The 14948-nt window shown below is 37.6% G+C and overlaps 1 protein-coding gene across 1 annotated transcript in view; it reads left to right on the forward strand.

Annotated features, from left to right (window-relative positions):
* NEBL (nebulette) overlaps positions 1 to 14948 on the forward strand; it is an 87807-nt gene that overhangs the window by 22340 nt on the left and 50519 nt on the right. The window contains 4 exon segments of the mRNA XM_062494437.1: positions 1892 to 1993; positions 3559 to 3660; positions 10315 to 10422; positions 11931 to 12035. Of these exon segments, the coding sequence (XP_062350421.1) occupies positions 1892 to 1993; positions 3559 to 3660; positions 10315 to 10422; positions 11931 to 12035 (417 nt within the window).

Here is a 14948-nt window from a genome sequence, read left to right on the forward strand (position 1 = left end):
TAATATAATTGGAAATGGTGAAATATAAAGGACTGTCACTGTCTTATTTCTCCCCCCCTTCCCTTCCCTGAAATTAACCACAATCCATTATTTCATGTACTATATGATCATGTCATTTGGGAGCAATAAGTGACCACATTTCCTCAACTTTATCACCACTGTTCTTGATTCTCTGATGTTAAATTCACTACATTCCTAATTTCTACTTTGAGCACATATGCTGGCCTTTAATTTGCAATTTACATGGATCATAGGGTGCTATTCAGAAACCTGTTTCTGCTGCCTTTGTGGTTTTCACCTCACCTCATGTGGTCATTAGGATGAACAGCATATAATTAACTAAATTCATGTAAAGTCCTGAATTGCAAATGCTTCTCTCTACCTCTGGCTTCTTAAAAATTAGAGAAAATCTTTACATAACTAAAACAAAGTTACAGTGATTTACATCAGCTGTAAGAATCAACTTTTGTTTTGTATGTATGCGATAATTTGGGCTGAATCCATCAAATCTATTTATTTGTTTCTTTTATTAGTGATTACACTTGTGTATCATGGCAGATTAAAAATTATAAGATCTATTTGTGGGCAGGCAGCCAACAGTGAAGCCTGTTTAGCTTGTCTGCTTAGCTGAAGCCATATGGACACAAAATTACTTTCCTGTTGCATGTAAAATATTTGCCAAAAAGTAAATTTTTTTCCTTTTCTTTTTGCAATACAATTTCTATGAAGTATATTTGTCACTGACTGCTGCAGTTTATGATTTTGTTGCATAGTACCCAGAGTGAAACTTTACATTGGAAAGAGGAGCAGAGGTTATAATGAGAAACTTCAAGCTGAGAACTTTCTTGCTAGTGAAATACTATCTTGAGAGGTTAATTAACTTTGTTTTGTTGTTAAGCAACAAAAGAAAATATAAAAGATTTGCCAGTAAAGGAGGAATTATTATTTTACTTTCTATTTCCTCTAAATTTTATTTATGTTCTCCAACTTCTGCCTGAAACTTCAATTTCTCAGACACTTTTGAATATCAGGGACAGAATGTCATTAAGAATAATTCAGTAAGACAACCCTTGGAAATTGGCTTAGATTGGCACATATGCTAAAGCAGGAAAAAGTTCACAAACTTTGAAGAGTGAAAAGAAGGGTAACTTGTGGAGCTCTATAATGACCCTGAGGTCTCTGCTGTTCCTGTGATTGTTTTGCTAAATGGAGAATGTTTGGACTCTCCTATGTGTGGTTGAGCCTTCCAGCTAAAGTTTTCTGAGCCCATTAATTGTGGTAGTGGCTTTGCACAAGCTGAAACAAGCCAGTTGTGTACTCAGTGTGCTGGAACACTCAGCCTTCTCGTTCCCAAGACTGTGCAAAGGAGCAAATAAATGGTGTTGTGGGGATGCTGAGGTGGAGTTGCATCATTGAGTTACATACAAGATACATGTCTGTCTAGAACTGAGAAAGAAACTCACTGTGATCACAGTTTCTCTTCAGTGTAGCTGCAGTCTGCTAGGCTGCAGTACTCAGTATCAGAGCAGGGGTTAGTTTATATAAAAAGTGGGTACAACATAGGAAAAAAAGCCATACTCTTAAAAGTCTTCTGAAATTTTTTGGTAAAACCTATTATTTGTGTCTTTGCAATGCTTTAATTTTCCACTATGCTTCTAAGCAAAACCATTTTTCTATTTCAAATTGTATTTTATGCTTCTGAAATTCTTCCTTATCATGTTACCTTGTGTGTAGGTCCTACCTTACAATCCCTGTCAAGCAGAACTCGGTTGGAATAAATTAGGTGGAGTTCTGTGGAATTTGATGTCTGATTTGACAGGTCATTCAAAGCTTATTTATAAAATTCAAACTTTTTTGTTTATTTTAAACAAAACTGTGGATTTTTTTACAGGTATCCTATAAGAAGGATGTGCAAGATACTCACAGGTACACTGAAGTGCTGAACAGACCAGACATAAAGAAGGCAACTGAGATAACAAAGATAATAAGTGATGTATGTTCTCCTTTTACTCTTTCTATTTTTTTAGACATGTAATTTTTTTATTTCAATTTTGATCCAATTTTTTAGAATGCTGCTGGAATTCTCAAATGTCTTGCACCCCCAAATCTGATAGGGAGATTTGATTAAAAGAAATCCAAACATAACCAAAACAAGCCAGTCTTGCCTGGCAGGCTAGTAAGCTATGGCTTTCTCCTTTCTAGATGTTGACAGTATGATCTTTGCAATTATTTTTAATTGATGTAAAACACAACATGAAAACTGCTAAAGTTGGCTTTGTTTCAGATTTATTCATGATAACCATTCTCAAGATAAGTCATGTGCTTGTATGCTGTACTGCACTTCAGAAGACATCCCAAACTTTTTTTACCTTGGTGTGAGAGAAGTTGGCATCCCAGGATATCCCTTTCCCCATCTCAGCTGGCAGCAACAGGAAAATGCAATTCCCTGCTGTCCTTCCAAGAACTGTGCAGATGCTGCTTCTTGCGTGGGGATCTCTCCCTGAACTCCCCTCTCAAATTCTTTGCCCTTCCACTGTGACCTCGGCTAACACACAGGTGAAGGAGCAGTTTCAGAAGCATCAGTGTGTGATGCAGTTTAATATTTTATTGCAGACAAGTCAAACAATATATGTACTAAAAGCCCCGTGTCAAGTTTTTAAGTAATTAATTAAATATGAGACTACTAGACACATTCAGAGAGACAGATTTAAGAGACTGAAATTCATCTTTCAATATTCAAGATTTTTTGTAAACCAAGAACTACTACTAAGTATAATGCTCAGCATGCAAATTTACTAATTGCTGTTCAAGTACTTTTAGAGTAGCTTTGGGACTTTTATTTCTCCCAGTCTGTTCTTATGATGTGTCCTTGATGATTCACAAAGCTTGAGTAATGCAAGAAGCCTATTTTAGGCAATGGGTAATTTAGTTTGTGGTATTGCAAAGCACCTATTGTTGATTCATCTGTGTTTTTTTCTAATGCATTGTGGGAAAAAATTGCAGCAATTTGCATGGGAGGCAGTTCAGTTGGAGAGATCACATAACATTAACCTTGTGGGACTAATTCAGCTCTGTGACACCAGTGCAGTCTCACTGACATCCAGCAAGACCACAGTGGTAAAACTGAGAGTGGAATTTGACCTTACAGTTCAAAAAAGTTGCACCTCAGACTAGTTTTATTTCAAGACTACTTTCAGCTGTTGCAAAGAATCTTGTGTTAACTGTAGACAATGTCATAAGAAATGCTGAGCCACTCTAACTCATTCTGCCTAAATCGGGAGGACAGTATTTCTCTGGCTTAAGCTGTGCATTTGGTTAAAATGGAATTTTGTGAATGCTGCACATTGTGTTTTAAAATTAATAAATATTATATTGTTAAGGAGCTGAACCCTGAGAAGGGCTTTAGTCAGAGCTGATTTGAACAGTAGTGTCAATGACATTACATGAGACTTTCCCTACTAGCTTTAATACTTACATTTCTCTTGATAAAACAACCCCAAACAATTTATTAGTGATTCATATTCCCTTCCCTCTCTTTTTTATTATTTTTTTTTTAAGGCTAAGTACAAGAAAGGAAGGGGAGAGCTGAATAAGGAGTCTGCTGTACTTGGAAGACCTGATTTTGAACATGCTAAAGGAGTTTCAAAACTTTTAAGCCAAGTAAGTTTCTCCATCATTTTACAATGATTTCATCCAACTATCTTATTCCTAGTAATGAAAAGAAATACTTAGATTTTTAGATGATTGTCTTTAATGGCCTTGAAGATTATGTTCTCAAACTTTTCATATAGCATTTCAATGACTGGTAAATTTTGGATTCTTGGGAAACCAAACACACATTTTGAAGCAAAAGTATGATGAACTTTGACTACAACTTGTCTCTCGTAGAGATGGTGTATATTTATACAGATTTTCTAGGATTTCTAAAATATTGACTATATGTAATTTAGAGGCAAATTTTACTCCTCATTCAGTTTGAGTAGATCCTTACCCTGTGATTAATCCCTCTGAAGTAACTGAGGTCTTTTGTGTAGCTGCTTGCTAATGTGAGTAATGGGATCTGAATTTGGCCTGACATGTAAACCACCCGCCTTCCTAACCCCTGAAACTGAACCTTTTATGTACTACTGTTATATATTAACCTCAAAAAAAAAAAAAAAAAGAGAGAGAGAGAAAAGGAATTATTTTAGTCCTTAGCTAAAAAAAAAATCTGGAATAGAAATATTCTCTCTTCCTCTTATAGTTTTCTGCTCATAAAATATATGCATCCTGTCATTGTTAGAACAGATTTTTCACTTTTCACTGCTGTTTTTTATTTTTTTCTAATTTTAATTTTTCTTTTTTTCTTTGTTTTTTTCCTCCCTGTCCCCCCCCCACCCCCCCTTATTTTTGTCTGAAGTAGCTCTTTAACAGTGCCTTTCATAACCCTTGCTATTAATCCTGTCCAGCTACTTTTGGAGTTTTTGAGAAGTCAGGAACTGCCCTTCTGTAAGAGGAGGATAGGACCCTTTGATTGGAGAAGGCTGTGTCAGCCTTCCTAGAGCCAAAAAACTTCTTAAGAGTAAATAGTGTATATACTAGGACAGACTCAACATCAGTGATATGTAACTAGCATAAAATGAGAATTATGCCATAGAGAACAAGCTGGAAAACAGTGCAGTGTCTGCAGGAGGTAGAGCTCCTTTTGCTGTTTTCCTTAGCTACCTGCTGCATGATTTCCTGTTTCACACCATTGTAAACTTTGAAGCATTGCACAAAGAGAAAAAGAAGGAAATAAATGTTTTTTATTGCTTTGTTGGTGATGTGCTCAGAATAGAAATGAGTTTGATTTTCAAACAGATTTATGTCTTCTATTTTATAATGGATCATATTCTCATTTCTCTGCTGATGGGCAAGTCTGCTAAGAGATTATTTTGTGTTTAGCATTGTGTGGGCTTGGAAGTCAGCCTGTACTTTCTAGAGAGAGCCAGTGTGATGCTTCTCAGACCTGAGTGTCACTCACAGGAAATGGAATTTTCATTTAGCAAAAGCGTGCAATGGTTTTAAAAGGGTCCATATCTAAATATAGTGTGTAATGTTCTTTATTTCTGCTCAATGGCTGCCTATACACTCCTGTCCTTGCAGCTGCCTGTTTTTGCCAATGAGACCAAACTGTAACCCTTTTCCAATAGCCCTCTCCATCTTCTCAAGCCTGGTACCCATGGGATTGTGGCCAACAATCACAAGTGGAGAATATCAGATGCATTATGGGGTCCTGTGGGCTGATGAGCCAGCTACATGGAAGGCTTCATCAAAGCACTTTTTATCTCATTTTTATTAGATGTGCTTTTTATCTTGAACAATGCAAGCTGCATCTGCAAATGCTTTATAATAGGGCCTCCTCACTGCCAGGAACTGGGATGGCAGCAGTTCTAGTTGAGATCTTTCTGTGGAAGGCAGCATTTACTGTGCATTTTTAACTTCTTTAGAGTCCAAATAGTGCAGAATATGTGACAGGAAGGGAGGAGAAGTTGACAAAAATGTATCTTGCATTTGATTTATTTGTGAAGAAGGTTCTTACTAAACCTTCGTGGTCCATACTCTGCAGTCCCTGGCCCTGGATCTGAGTTTTGGGATCCTTTCTTGTGTTGTCCTCTACTCAGTCTACGCTGCTGTGGCTGCTTGCATTGTGTGTGAGGGGAACTGTGCTTTTAGAAAAGGAGGCAATGCCTCAGCCTGACCCTCTGCCTGCAACAGCACGGAGGGTGCAAATACTGGGCAGCTCTCAGCAGCAGGGAGGTGCACTCAGCAATTCCCCCATGTCCTCTGAAGGGAAGGCAGTGGCCATGAGTTGTCTAATGTTCTTATATATTATTTGAATCATTATAACACTTAGACACACTAATCATAAATCAAGAGCACAGAAAAATGAAGATGACCCCTGTGTCCAAAGAGCAGGGTGGTGGGGCAGGATGAGGAATGCACCTGTGCTGGAGGACAGAAAGAGACCTAAATATGGGTCAGCCATGTCAGTCCTCTTCATGCAAGGATCATGGAACAGGCTTGTAACACTTACAAGATTTAAAAAAAAGAGTAAAGTTAATGATCTCTTTATTGTCTCCAGACTTTCTGGCTTTTAGAGTTTTGATTTGTTTCTCAGAAAATGCGAAGATCATAAACTTTTTGTGCTGAAAGTTGATAATCTCCCTTAATTGCATGAATCTATAAGCTGCGACATGCAGAGAAATATTAGTTATTTGACCCTGACAGTAAATTTGAAAAGTTGACAATTCTGATGGATGTAATGGGAAGAGAAGATGATAACATGTTTTAATGTGGTGCATATGGGTAGGTAATTTAGGGAGTATAGAGAACAGGAGCAAGAAGAGGTCAGGCAGTGTGGGTGTAACGAAGGGAGAAAGCAATCAAGGCAAGCAGGAAAGCAAACAAAGCGAAGAAAATAGTGTTAATGTTTGACTGGCACTCAAGGCTCTACAGAAATCACTGTTTTCTCTCTCTCTCCTTTCTTTCCCTTTTTATTTTTTATTTAACAAAGCTTTTGACAACAACAGCAGCAAAAATAATAGCTCCCAGAACTAGTATATTTACCCACAGCATGTGGTAACCCTTTTCTGTTGATTTTAAATGAAATTTAAAACAGAAACTGTGTTAGCCCTTGTGAAAACATGAAGCTTGTCAATTTGCCGAGTGTGCATTGTATAATTTGGGCTATTTTTTGCATTTTTTATTAAAACAAGCTCTTGTTCATGCCCTCTTTATGTTTTTCAATGCATTTTTTTAGCTTTTACAAAGAGCTGCTGATATGAAATATTCCTCTTATGCTGTTCAGTAACTGGTTTTAAGATGAATAATTTTGGATATTTTTATTTGTTGCTGAATCTGGTACTTATTGTTTTAGGGATAAAACTGTTAGAGGTAGAATGTTTTTCAAACTGCACCTTCTCTGAGATTTTCAGTAGCAGCCCAAAGAACCCAGGATTTTCTCAATCTTTCTTTGCTTTAAGCTCTGCTAGTACTTTTAGCAATGAATGTTTCAATTTTGCTCTTTGTTTATGCTACATTTCCTTCAACATATATGTGCTCTGACAGGTTTTTTTCCTTTTTTAAGATGTTTTCATATGGTCATGAGGAAATGCTTTAGCTGCAAGTGTCTGCTTCATCATGGGATCCCAGTGGTTGAATGATTCAATTTTTGTAGTTTCTTTGTAAATCTGAACAGTGGGTGATGTCATCCACTTCTGAAACTGAACACTCCCTGTGTGAACAGCTTTGAACTACAGATTTGATTTAGGAATGTTGCTGCTAAGCTTCAAAAGACACTGCTCTGTCCAGCTGCAATTCTGACTTTTATAGGTTTTGGGCAAGGCCAATGAGAAGTTTGTTTATCCAGGCCTTACTTAATTCCAGTTTGCTTTTTAAGGGATGTTGTTTTGTTAAAAGCCTGCAGAGTCTGCTCTTTCTTAACCAGTCTTTAGAGAGCAACCTCCACGCATTTTTTAAAAATTTACCCCCACTATATAATCTCTAAAAAAGTAAACAAACGTAATACTTTAATGAAGATGGTAAGTAAGTAACCGTTTTGAAGCCCTCATTAAAGTAAAGCTCTTGGTTAATGATGAAATTTGTAGGTAAGTGTCCACTAACAACTGTCAGTTCTACTCCCACTTGTTTGCTCCTCCACCATATTATAGCCTTGCTAAGACCTCCCCCTTCAGATGGTTTAGAAATCATATGAGATATTTTTATTCCTTGTTTTTATTCAGAATTCTTTGTCTTAGGCATATTTCCTCTCTTTAAACTGCATTCACCCTGTTCAAAAGGACGATGAATACTGTGTGCTTTCCTTCACCATGACTCATGGGCTTACTCTTCCTTCTTCACTCTCTCCCATCCCACGCTTCTTTTCAAAAGGGAGAAAGAACCAGAAAAATGTTGATAAAAGGGAAAGTGTACATCTATTTAGCTTTCAATGCAACAAACCCCCGATGACAGGTCAGTTAAATGACTGCTGGAAGTGCTCTGGAGACACTGCCAGGGTTGTCTGAAATCACTGCTTGTGCTCTGCTTTGCTGCAGAGCGACCCGTGTGATGGGGAGGGGAGCCAAGGCAGTGAGCTGAGCAGCCAGGGGAGGCAGCAGGGCCTGGAGCTGCCAGACAGCCCTCCTGCAACCAGAACATTTACAGTCATGTTGGCTGGGGGGCTCCTTTAATTTTGGGACCCTCCTGCACATTGACATCACGACACGGGGCCCCGTGAAGACTGGGTTCACTGGTCCCCCCTCTGTCCTTCAGTGGCAGCAATGTGATCTGAAGTGACACTAAACAGGATCTGTTACTGGAACCTCTAGGCTGAAATGTATTGCTAAATTTTTTTTTCAATGATGCCATGAAATGGCTGCAGCTGAAGATGGCAAGCCAGTTGTGAGGAGAGGTCCCTTCAGCACCAACACTTTCCCACTCAGCAAGAATTTCAAGTACCCTGTTGTGCATTCTGTATGTGCTGTTTGTGGCCATTTGCTGGCCAGGAGAAGGCAGCCTGCAGTAGTTGGATATTTCAAGTCTTACGCTTGGTGTTGTGATATGGGTAAAGGAGTAAAAGACAGTTTTGCTCACCTTGCCTGCCTGATCTCTGGCTTTTTGAATGACATATTACAGCACTGCCTGATTTTTATTAGAAGGTGCATTTTGGATACACCTTTCAAGAGAGAAAAGCCCTCTGGTTTATTCCTTCACTGCTTGTACGGAGTGTGGATTTGCCTTTGTCGTTGTATTCAGATATATGCTTTTGCACTTGATCCAATGCCAAGGCAAATATCAAACAATATAAACCAGATGAATCTTCCAGAAGGCAATAAATACCCTCTTCTACTGTTAGTGTGGAAGATTGTGAAGTTCATCATGTGTTCAGATAAAATTTCTCTTTAAAAATAACAGTGTTTTAGAATTTCCTCACATAGAAAAATCTACCTAAGTGCTGGAATATTAATGTAGTGCTTGAACATATACAGCTAGTTCCTGCTTGTATGGCTTAGTTTTGGTTTCTTGTTATCCTGATTAATAAAATAGTGGGCATTGTGGCTAAAGATAGTGAGGTTGTGTGAGCTAAATCATGTTGAGGGTCTGTTGAGGCAAGGAAGAACTGAAAAGGAAAAAAAAAACCACAACTAAGTCTGAGAAAAAAAATATTGAAGATTGTTTGAGGTGGCTTAACCACTTTATCAGGCACTCATGTGGGAATAGAGAAAAAAGGAGTAGGGAAAAGTCCATGTATTTATTTAGTGCAGAGCGTGGTAAATTATAATGGATGTTGCATAGGCTCAGATATCAGGTGTCTGCCTAACATTCATGAAAGAAGCATAATTCAGACTGAACTTTATTCTCCTCCATTATGCCCAGCTGTTGGAAAAAAGCAGACGTGTGCAGTCTCCAGATGTTTGATGATCAAAGGGAGCAAAGGAGGGAGATATACTATTTGTTCAATTTCATATTTTCACGTTCTGAATTCGGTTTTTTGGCATGTTTTATGGAATATTTTTTGATTTATTTCCTTTTAATGCCATTGTCTCCATAGTTAAGTATTGCTTATTTCCTCTTACATGTATTTTCAGTCCCCCTTTTTCTTTTGAATGAGAAGAAAAGGTGGTGAAAGTGATGGCAGGCAGTTATTTAATTATGCTTTCTAGCACTGTAAGGAGGTGGCCATTATCCCCAAGAAAGCACTGTAGTACAGAGGGATTCCTCAGTGTCCCATAGGAAATTTCTGGCAGAATTAAAAATAAACCTGGTGGTTCTGGTGGCAGTCTAGCATAGTGGGAGTGACACGTGGACCTGGTGGTGAGAAGTATGATTCTGACTTCTCACTTTCAAGTGGTTGAAAAATTTACAAGTGATTTGTTTTACAAATGTTACAATTTATTCACCTTAGATCTTCTTTTTGCAAAAACCACAATTTTAATGTTAATTATGAATGGAATGATTCTTAGTGAATAGATTATTATTGATCATGAAACAGTTCTATTTTATGTGATTACTCATGTGAATCGTATGGTTTTGTTTCTGTTTTCTTTTTATAAATCCTTCAGCACCAGTAATCACATATGACAACCTTAAAATTTTAGTAAAATTCAGATACGTAAAGCTTAATTTGAAACCAACACAAGACTGTCACAGGTGTGGGTAAACTCAGCTTCTTTAAACTTTGTTTGAAGAGTTATAAATAAAGCAATTTCGTTAAATAAACTTCTTTGTTGTCTGAATTCTCTGCCTTTTTAAAGTGCTACATGTTAATATTATACATGTTTTTTCTGGTGAAAGGTAAAATACAAAGAGAAGTTCAGTAAGGAAATGAAGAGTCACCAGTATAATCCTCTTGACAGTGCTTCCTTTAAGCAAGCACAGATTGCATCCACCTTGGCAAGTGATGTAAGTTAATTGGCTTTGTTTTTTACATGCATTTGCATCCTGAATAATCTAACATTTGTTCACAAGTAGAGTTTCTTTTTTCATCTTTTGAATTCCTCTGAGCTATAGTCTCTGCTATACAGTGTGTAGCAGGTACGGCATGTGACCTATTTCTTTCTCTGTTTTTGACAATGGGCCTGAAGAATTTTTCATAACCATTTTAGATGAGATTTGACTTGCTTAATTTTGTGTGTCAAAAGATATGACCTCTTACACTGAGCTAATTGACTTATATTTGGTGCCTTTCTATTCAGGAAAGAAATAAAGAGGTCTAGAGGTCAATTCTTCTCAGCTGATAGAGGTGCCTGTCTTCAGAGGAGTAAAGTACTGTCATCTCTCCAATGGTTAAGGAAGGAGGTTACATGAGCAGTTCAGATTTGGATGTCTGTCTTTTAGACTTCATTATTCTGGCTGATCTTGTCAATGGTATTACAAAATACAGCAGTCACTAGGTTCAGCACTGGGCGTCTGCTGCTGGAGCCAGACTGGAGAAAGGATCTGTATTTAGTGATTATTGGGATAATCTCGGTGTGAGATCTTTAAAAGTGTGTCTAATGCTAAAAATGTGATCTCTTCCTTGAAACTGTGATCCCAGATAGCCAAAAGACTTCATACTGTAGTCCAGGATTTCTGAAGTGTGAGGTACCATGCAATGGGAACAGGAAAGACTGGCTCTAGGAAGGGTACAGAAGATCATGTAATTATTTCCAAAATCAAAATGTGTAGTAAAAAATTAATTGAAACAGTTATTATATAAGAAATGGGCAAACTGAAGTGAAGAACATGATACATATGTGGAGATGACTGAAGGTATTAATTTAAAAATCTCTTATCCAAGATAGGTAGGCTAGCTAGTTTTCTTTCTGTAAAGTTGGGCATACGGGTCTCAGAAGAATGGAAAATTTTACTGTAGGCTGATAGGGAGTTACTTTCTGCTGCTTCATTAAATGATTATTTTTTGCCCTAGGTCACCATGTTGTTTATATTTGTTGCAAGCAATCTGTATTGGATAAAATATCCAGGAGCACTTCCCTTTAACTGCTATATATCAAACTTTGAAATTGGATTGTGTAATTCCTGAAGTAGGAGAAAAAAAAATAATTAATGGTGTTTAAAATGAATAGACTGAAAGTATTGAGGAAGATTTCAGTGGGGTGTGGGAAGGGAGGGGAGAGGAAAAAAGAAGAAAATTAATTCTAGTCTGAAAACCCATACAAAGTGTGATTTTATTGTAAGTGTCCTTTTTTTGGAGGAAAAGTTCGAGTAGTTTCTGAGTGCTTACTCAGCAGAGTCCCATGTTGTGCTTTCCTTTTCTTTGAAATAATAGGAGATGATCACCATCTAGTGGCTGGGAGAGTTTGCTCAGGCAAGAACTTAATGTCTTCCCTTTCTGAGTGGTCCCACTGTAATAGAGAGCTATGAGTTACTTTATTAGTCTTTAGTTTATATAACCTGAATTCTCTTTCCAGGTGAACTACAAGAAAGATTTGGAATGCCTACATGATCCAGCATCTGATCTACCAAACCTGCTACATTTAAACCATGCTTTAAATATCAGCAAAACACAGAGTGATGTAAGTTACCTTTTTAAGAATTATCTCAAAAATAAATCTAGTAAGGAATGTACTGTGTATAGTCATGGTAGGAAACACATTATTGCTCTCATATGTAGTGGGCAATAGTGTTGTAACGGTAATGGATGAGGGGTGTAGGGAAGTAAATCAGGTTTTTATGAAGACGTATTTCAGTTATTAGAGCAGATCATGTATGCTGTGGAAGAATCACACAGACTTCTGATGCTGAGTGTTTCTTTTCACATATCTGAAACATTTTTTTTTTCTTTTCTCTAAGACCTAAAATACTTTTTACCTTGCAAATCTCATTTTGTCTAAGATCTAGCTTTCATCTACAAGTCTCTGTACAGAAGTGACCATTATGCTAGTTTATTATTTGGGTTATTTTAATGGACAGCCTCTGGAGCGTTAGTTTACTTTTAGGCTTCTCTGGCTAAACTTTTTACCCCTCCTTATTGTCTGAGGTCTTTCTACATTGGGTCAGATAATAGGCACATGCTCCACTCTGCCACACAGTGAGACATGCCCCTTGATGGGACTGGTGGTCTGATGCATGATTGTGGTGGGGGTTGAAATAGGGAGAAGGAGCTAGAAAACCCCTGGCTCCTGGGCCATGATGAAGGTCCTTTCCCACTCCAAGAGCACCTGTTCTGCACTTGGTGTTTGTAGCTGCACTTGTCATCTTTACTCCAGAAAACATAGCAGGCCTGCAGAACTGCTGTGGAGAGGCACAAGTGGGTGGTGTTGGGAAGGAAGGTGTTGTTTGATGGTTGGCAGGAGTGAGTGTTTCATAGATTATTAACTCTAATGAGTAGGAACATATTGGGCCATCTTTTGAGTCAGTGCTTGCTTATGTCTAAAATAATCAAAATAATCTATCTATACTTGATTTCTTTTTTTTTTTTGAGAATTGAAGCTTGGTTTTTATCTGTCTCACTCCCTTTGTGAAGCTAACAATGATTATTCCCTTTTGTATGAATAATAAGTGAGTTGGAGTCTGTTTCTTCCTGCATTCTTCATGCATGTTTTGACCCAAATCTAGTTTCCTTCTAGTGTATGGTAAGATTTGCAGACTTTTTGCTGATTAAATGAACACCCTCAGAATGGACTTCATCAGTTTATCATCTTAGCTCTAAGGATGCAGAAACCTAGAGTTTCCCTTAAGGCAGATCAAGTTTTACAGAATATATTCCTTTCTTTTCTCCTGAAGGGGTTGATTCATAATGTCCGTGTGCTCACCTCAGGACTCTGTAAACACTAAGCCTATGATTTTTGCATTGTCCGGATCCTGGTGGGTATTTTTATTTGGTACAAGAAGAGAAATGCTTTGCCAATCCCTAAGCTCCTCACAAAATATTAGTCTTTTAAAGAAATCCCATTTCACAGTCCTTCTCAGACTGACCTCCCTATGTCATCGTTTTATTCAAACATGATTTACTCTTCTGCCTTTCTCCCTCCTGTTCCACTACATTCCTTGTGTTCTGCTTCTATCTCTGCAACTCATACCAAATCTCTTTTGTAATCTGCCACCATGGTAAAAAACAGTCTTCCTGGCTTCCCTGTGTTAATTGATTTCCAAAGGTCCTATGTTTTATGGTCTTTTTTTGTTTTGTTTTAATTGCCCAGTTTTGCTGTTTCCCAGCAGTATACCTTTCTCCACTGAACTTTGTTTCTCATTATCTTCTATATAACATAGCTACACTTTCACCATTGTGACAGATTGAAACCTCTATGGTTAATTAAACTCATAAAGTAATATTCTTGATTGAATTAATGGGTTTGCTTATTGACCTAGAGTGTTAACTAGTGTGTGCAACTTTATGAAGCTTTTATACTGTAATATCAATGCAAGGCTGTTATACAAGTCAACTTCCATGGGAATAAATTCCAACAGTTAGGAGGAAAGCTTGATGGGCATCTTTGGACATAAATAAACTGATTTTGACAAGTCAAACTCATCCTGGTTTTATTATTTTGATGAGGAAGAAAATCGCAAGGTGGAATTCTCCTTTCAGACAGTATTTCCTGGTTTCACTTGTGATGGAGGTATTTTTCTTCCTAGTAGCTGGTAGAGTGCTGTGTCTTGAATTTAGGATGGAAATGATGTTGATAACACATTGATGGTTTAGTTGCTGCTGAGCAGTGCTTACACTAAGTCAAGAACTTTTCAGCTTCTCATGGTGCCCTGCCATCCAGGTGGCTGATGGTGCATGAGAAGTTGGGAGAGGACACAGCCAGGACAGCTGACCCAAACTGGCCAAAGGGATATTCCACACCATACAGTGTCATTTTCAGTGTATAAACTAGGGGAAGGTTGGCCAGGGGTTCCTTCTCAGGAACAGGCTGAGCATTCATAGGTTGGTGGTGAGTGACTTTTTTTTTCATTTGCATCTCTTATTTTTTTTTTTTCCTTGAGCTTTATCTCTCTCTCTCCCTCTCTCTCTTTAAAAAAAAAAAATTATTATTATTATTATTATTAAACTGTTCTTATCTCAAGCCACATATTTTCTTTCTTCTACCCTTCTGATTCTCTACCCTGTCCCACTGGGGTAAAATGTATGAGCAGTTGTGTGGGGCTTAGTTGCTGGCTGTGGTTCTACCATGACAGATATATATGCAATTCTGGTATCAGCTATGGAGACACAAAATTTGACACTTTTATACATATGTAACTGGTAGTTTAATGTTTTTCATATTTTAAATCTGTTCATATTGTGGAAACTTTAACATACTAATGAAATACAGGCTGAAAATGGGGGGATTTAGAGGTACTTCATTTTAATGAACAGGATCAATAAACAGAACTCAGGAGACTGAATCTGGTGCTTGTAGTTTAGCTTAATGCAGCAAAACGTTATTAAGTTTAGCTAATTTGATTTTAAAATCTAGCTACAGAATTTAAAAATAAATTTC

This window comes from Cinclus cinclus, chromosome 1, assembly GCF_963662255.1.
Source record: "Cinclus cinclus chromosome 1, bCinCin1.1, whole genome shotgun sequence".
In the NCBI taxonomy this organism is placed as follows: Eukaryota; Metazoa; Chordata; class Aves; order Passeriformes; family Cinclidae; genus Cinclus; species Cinclus cinclus.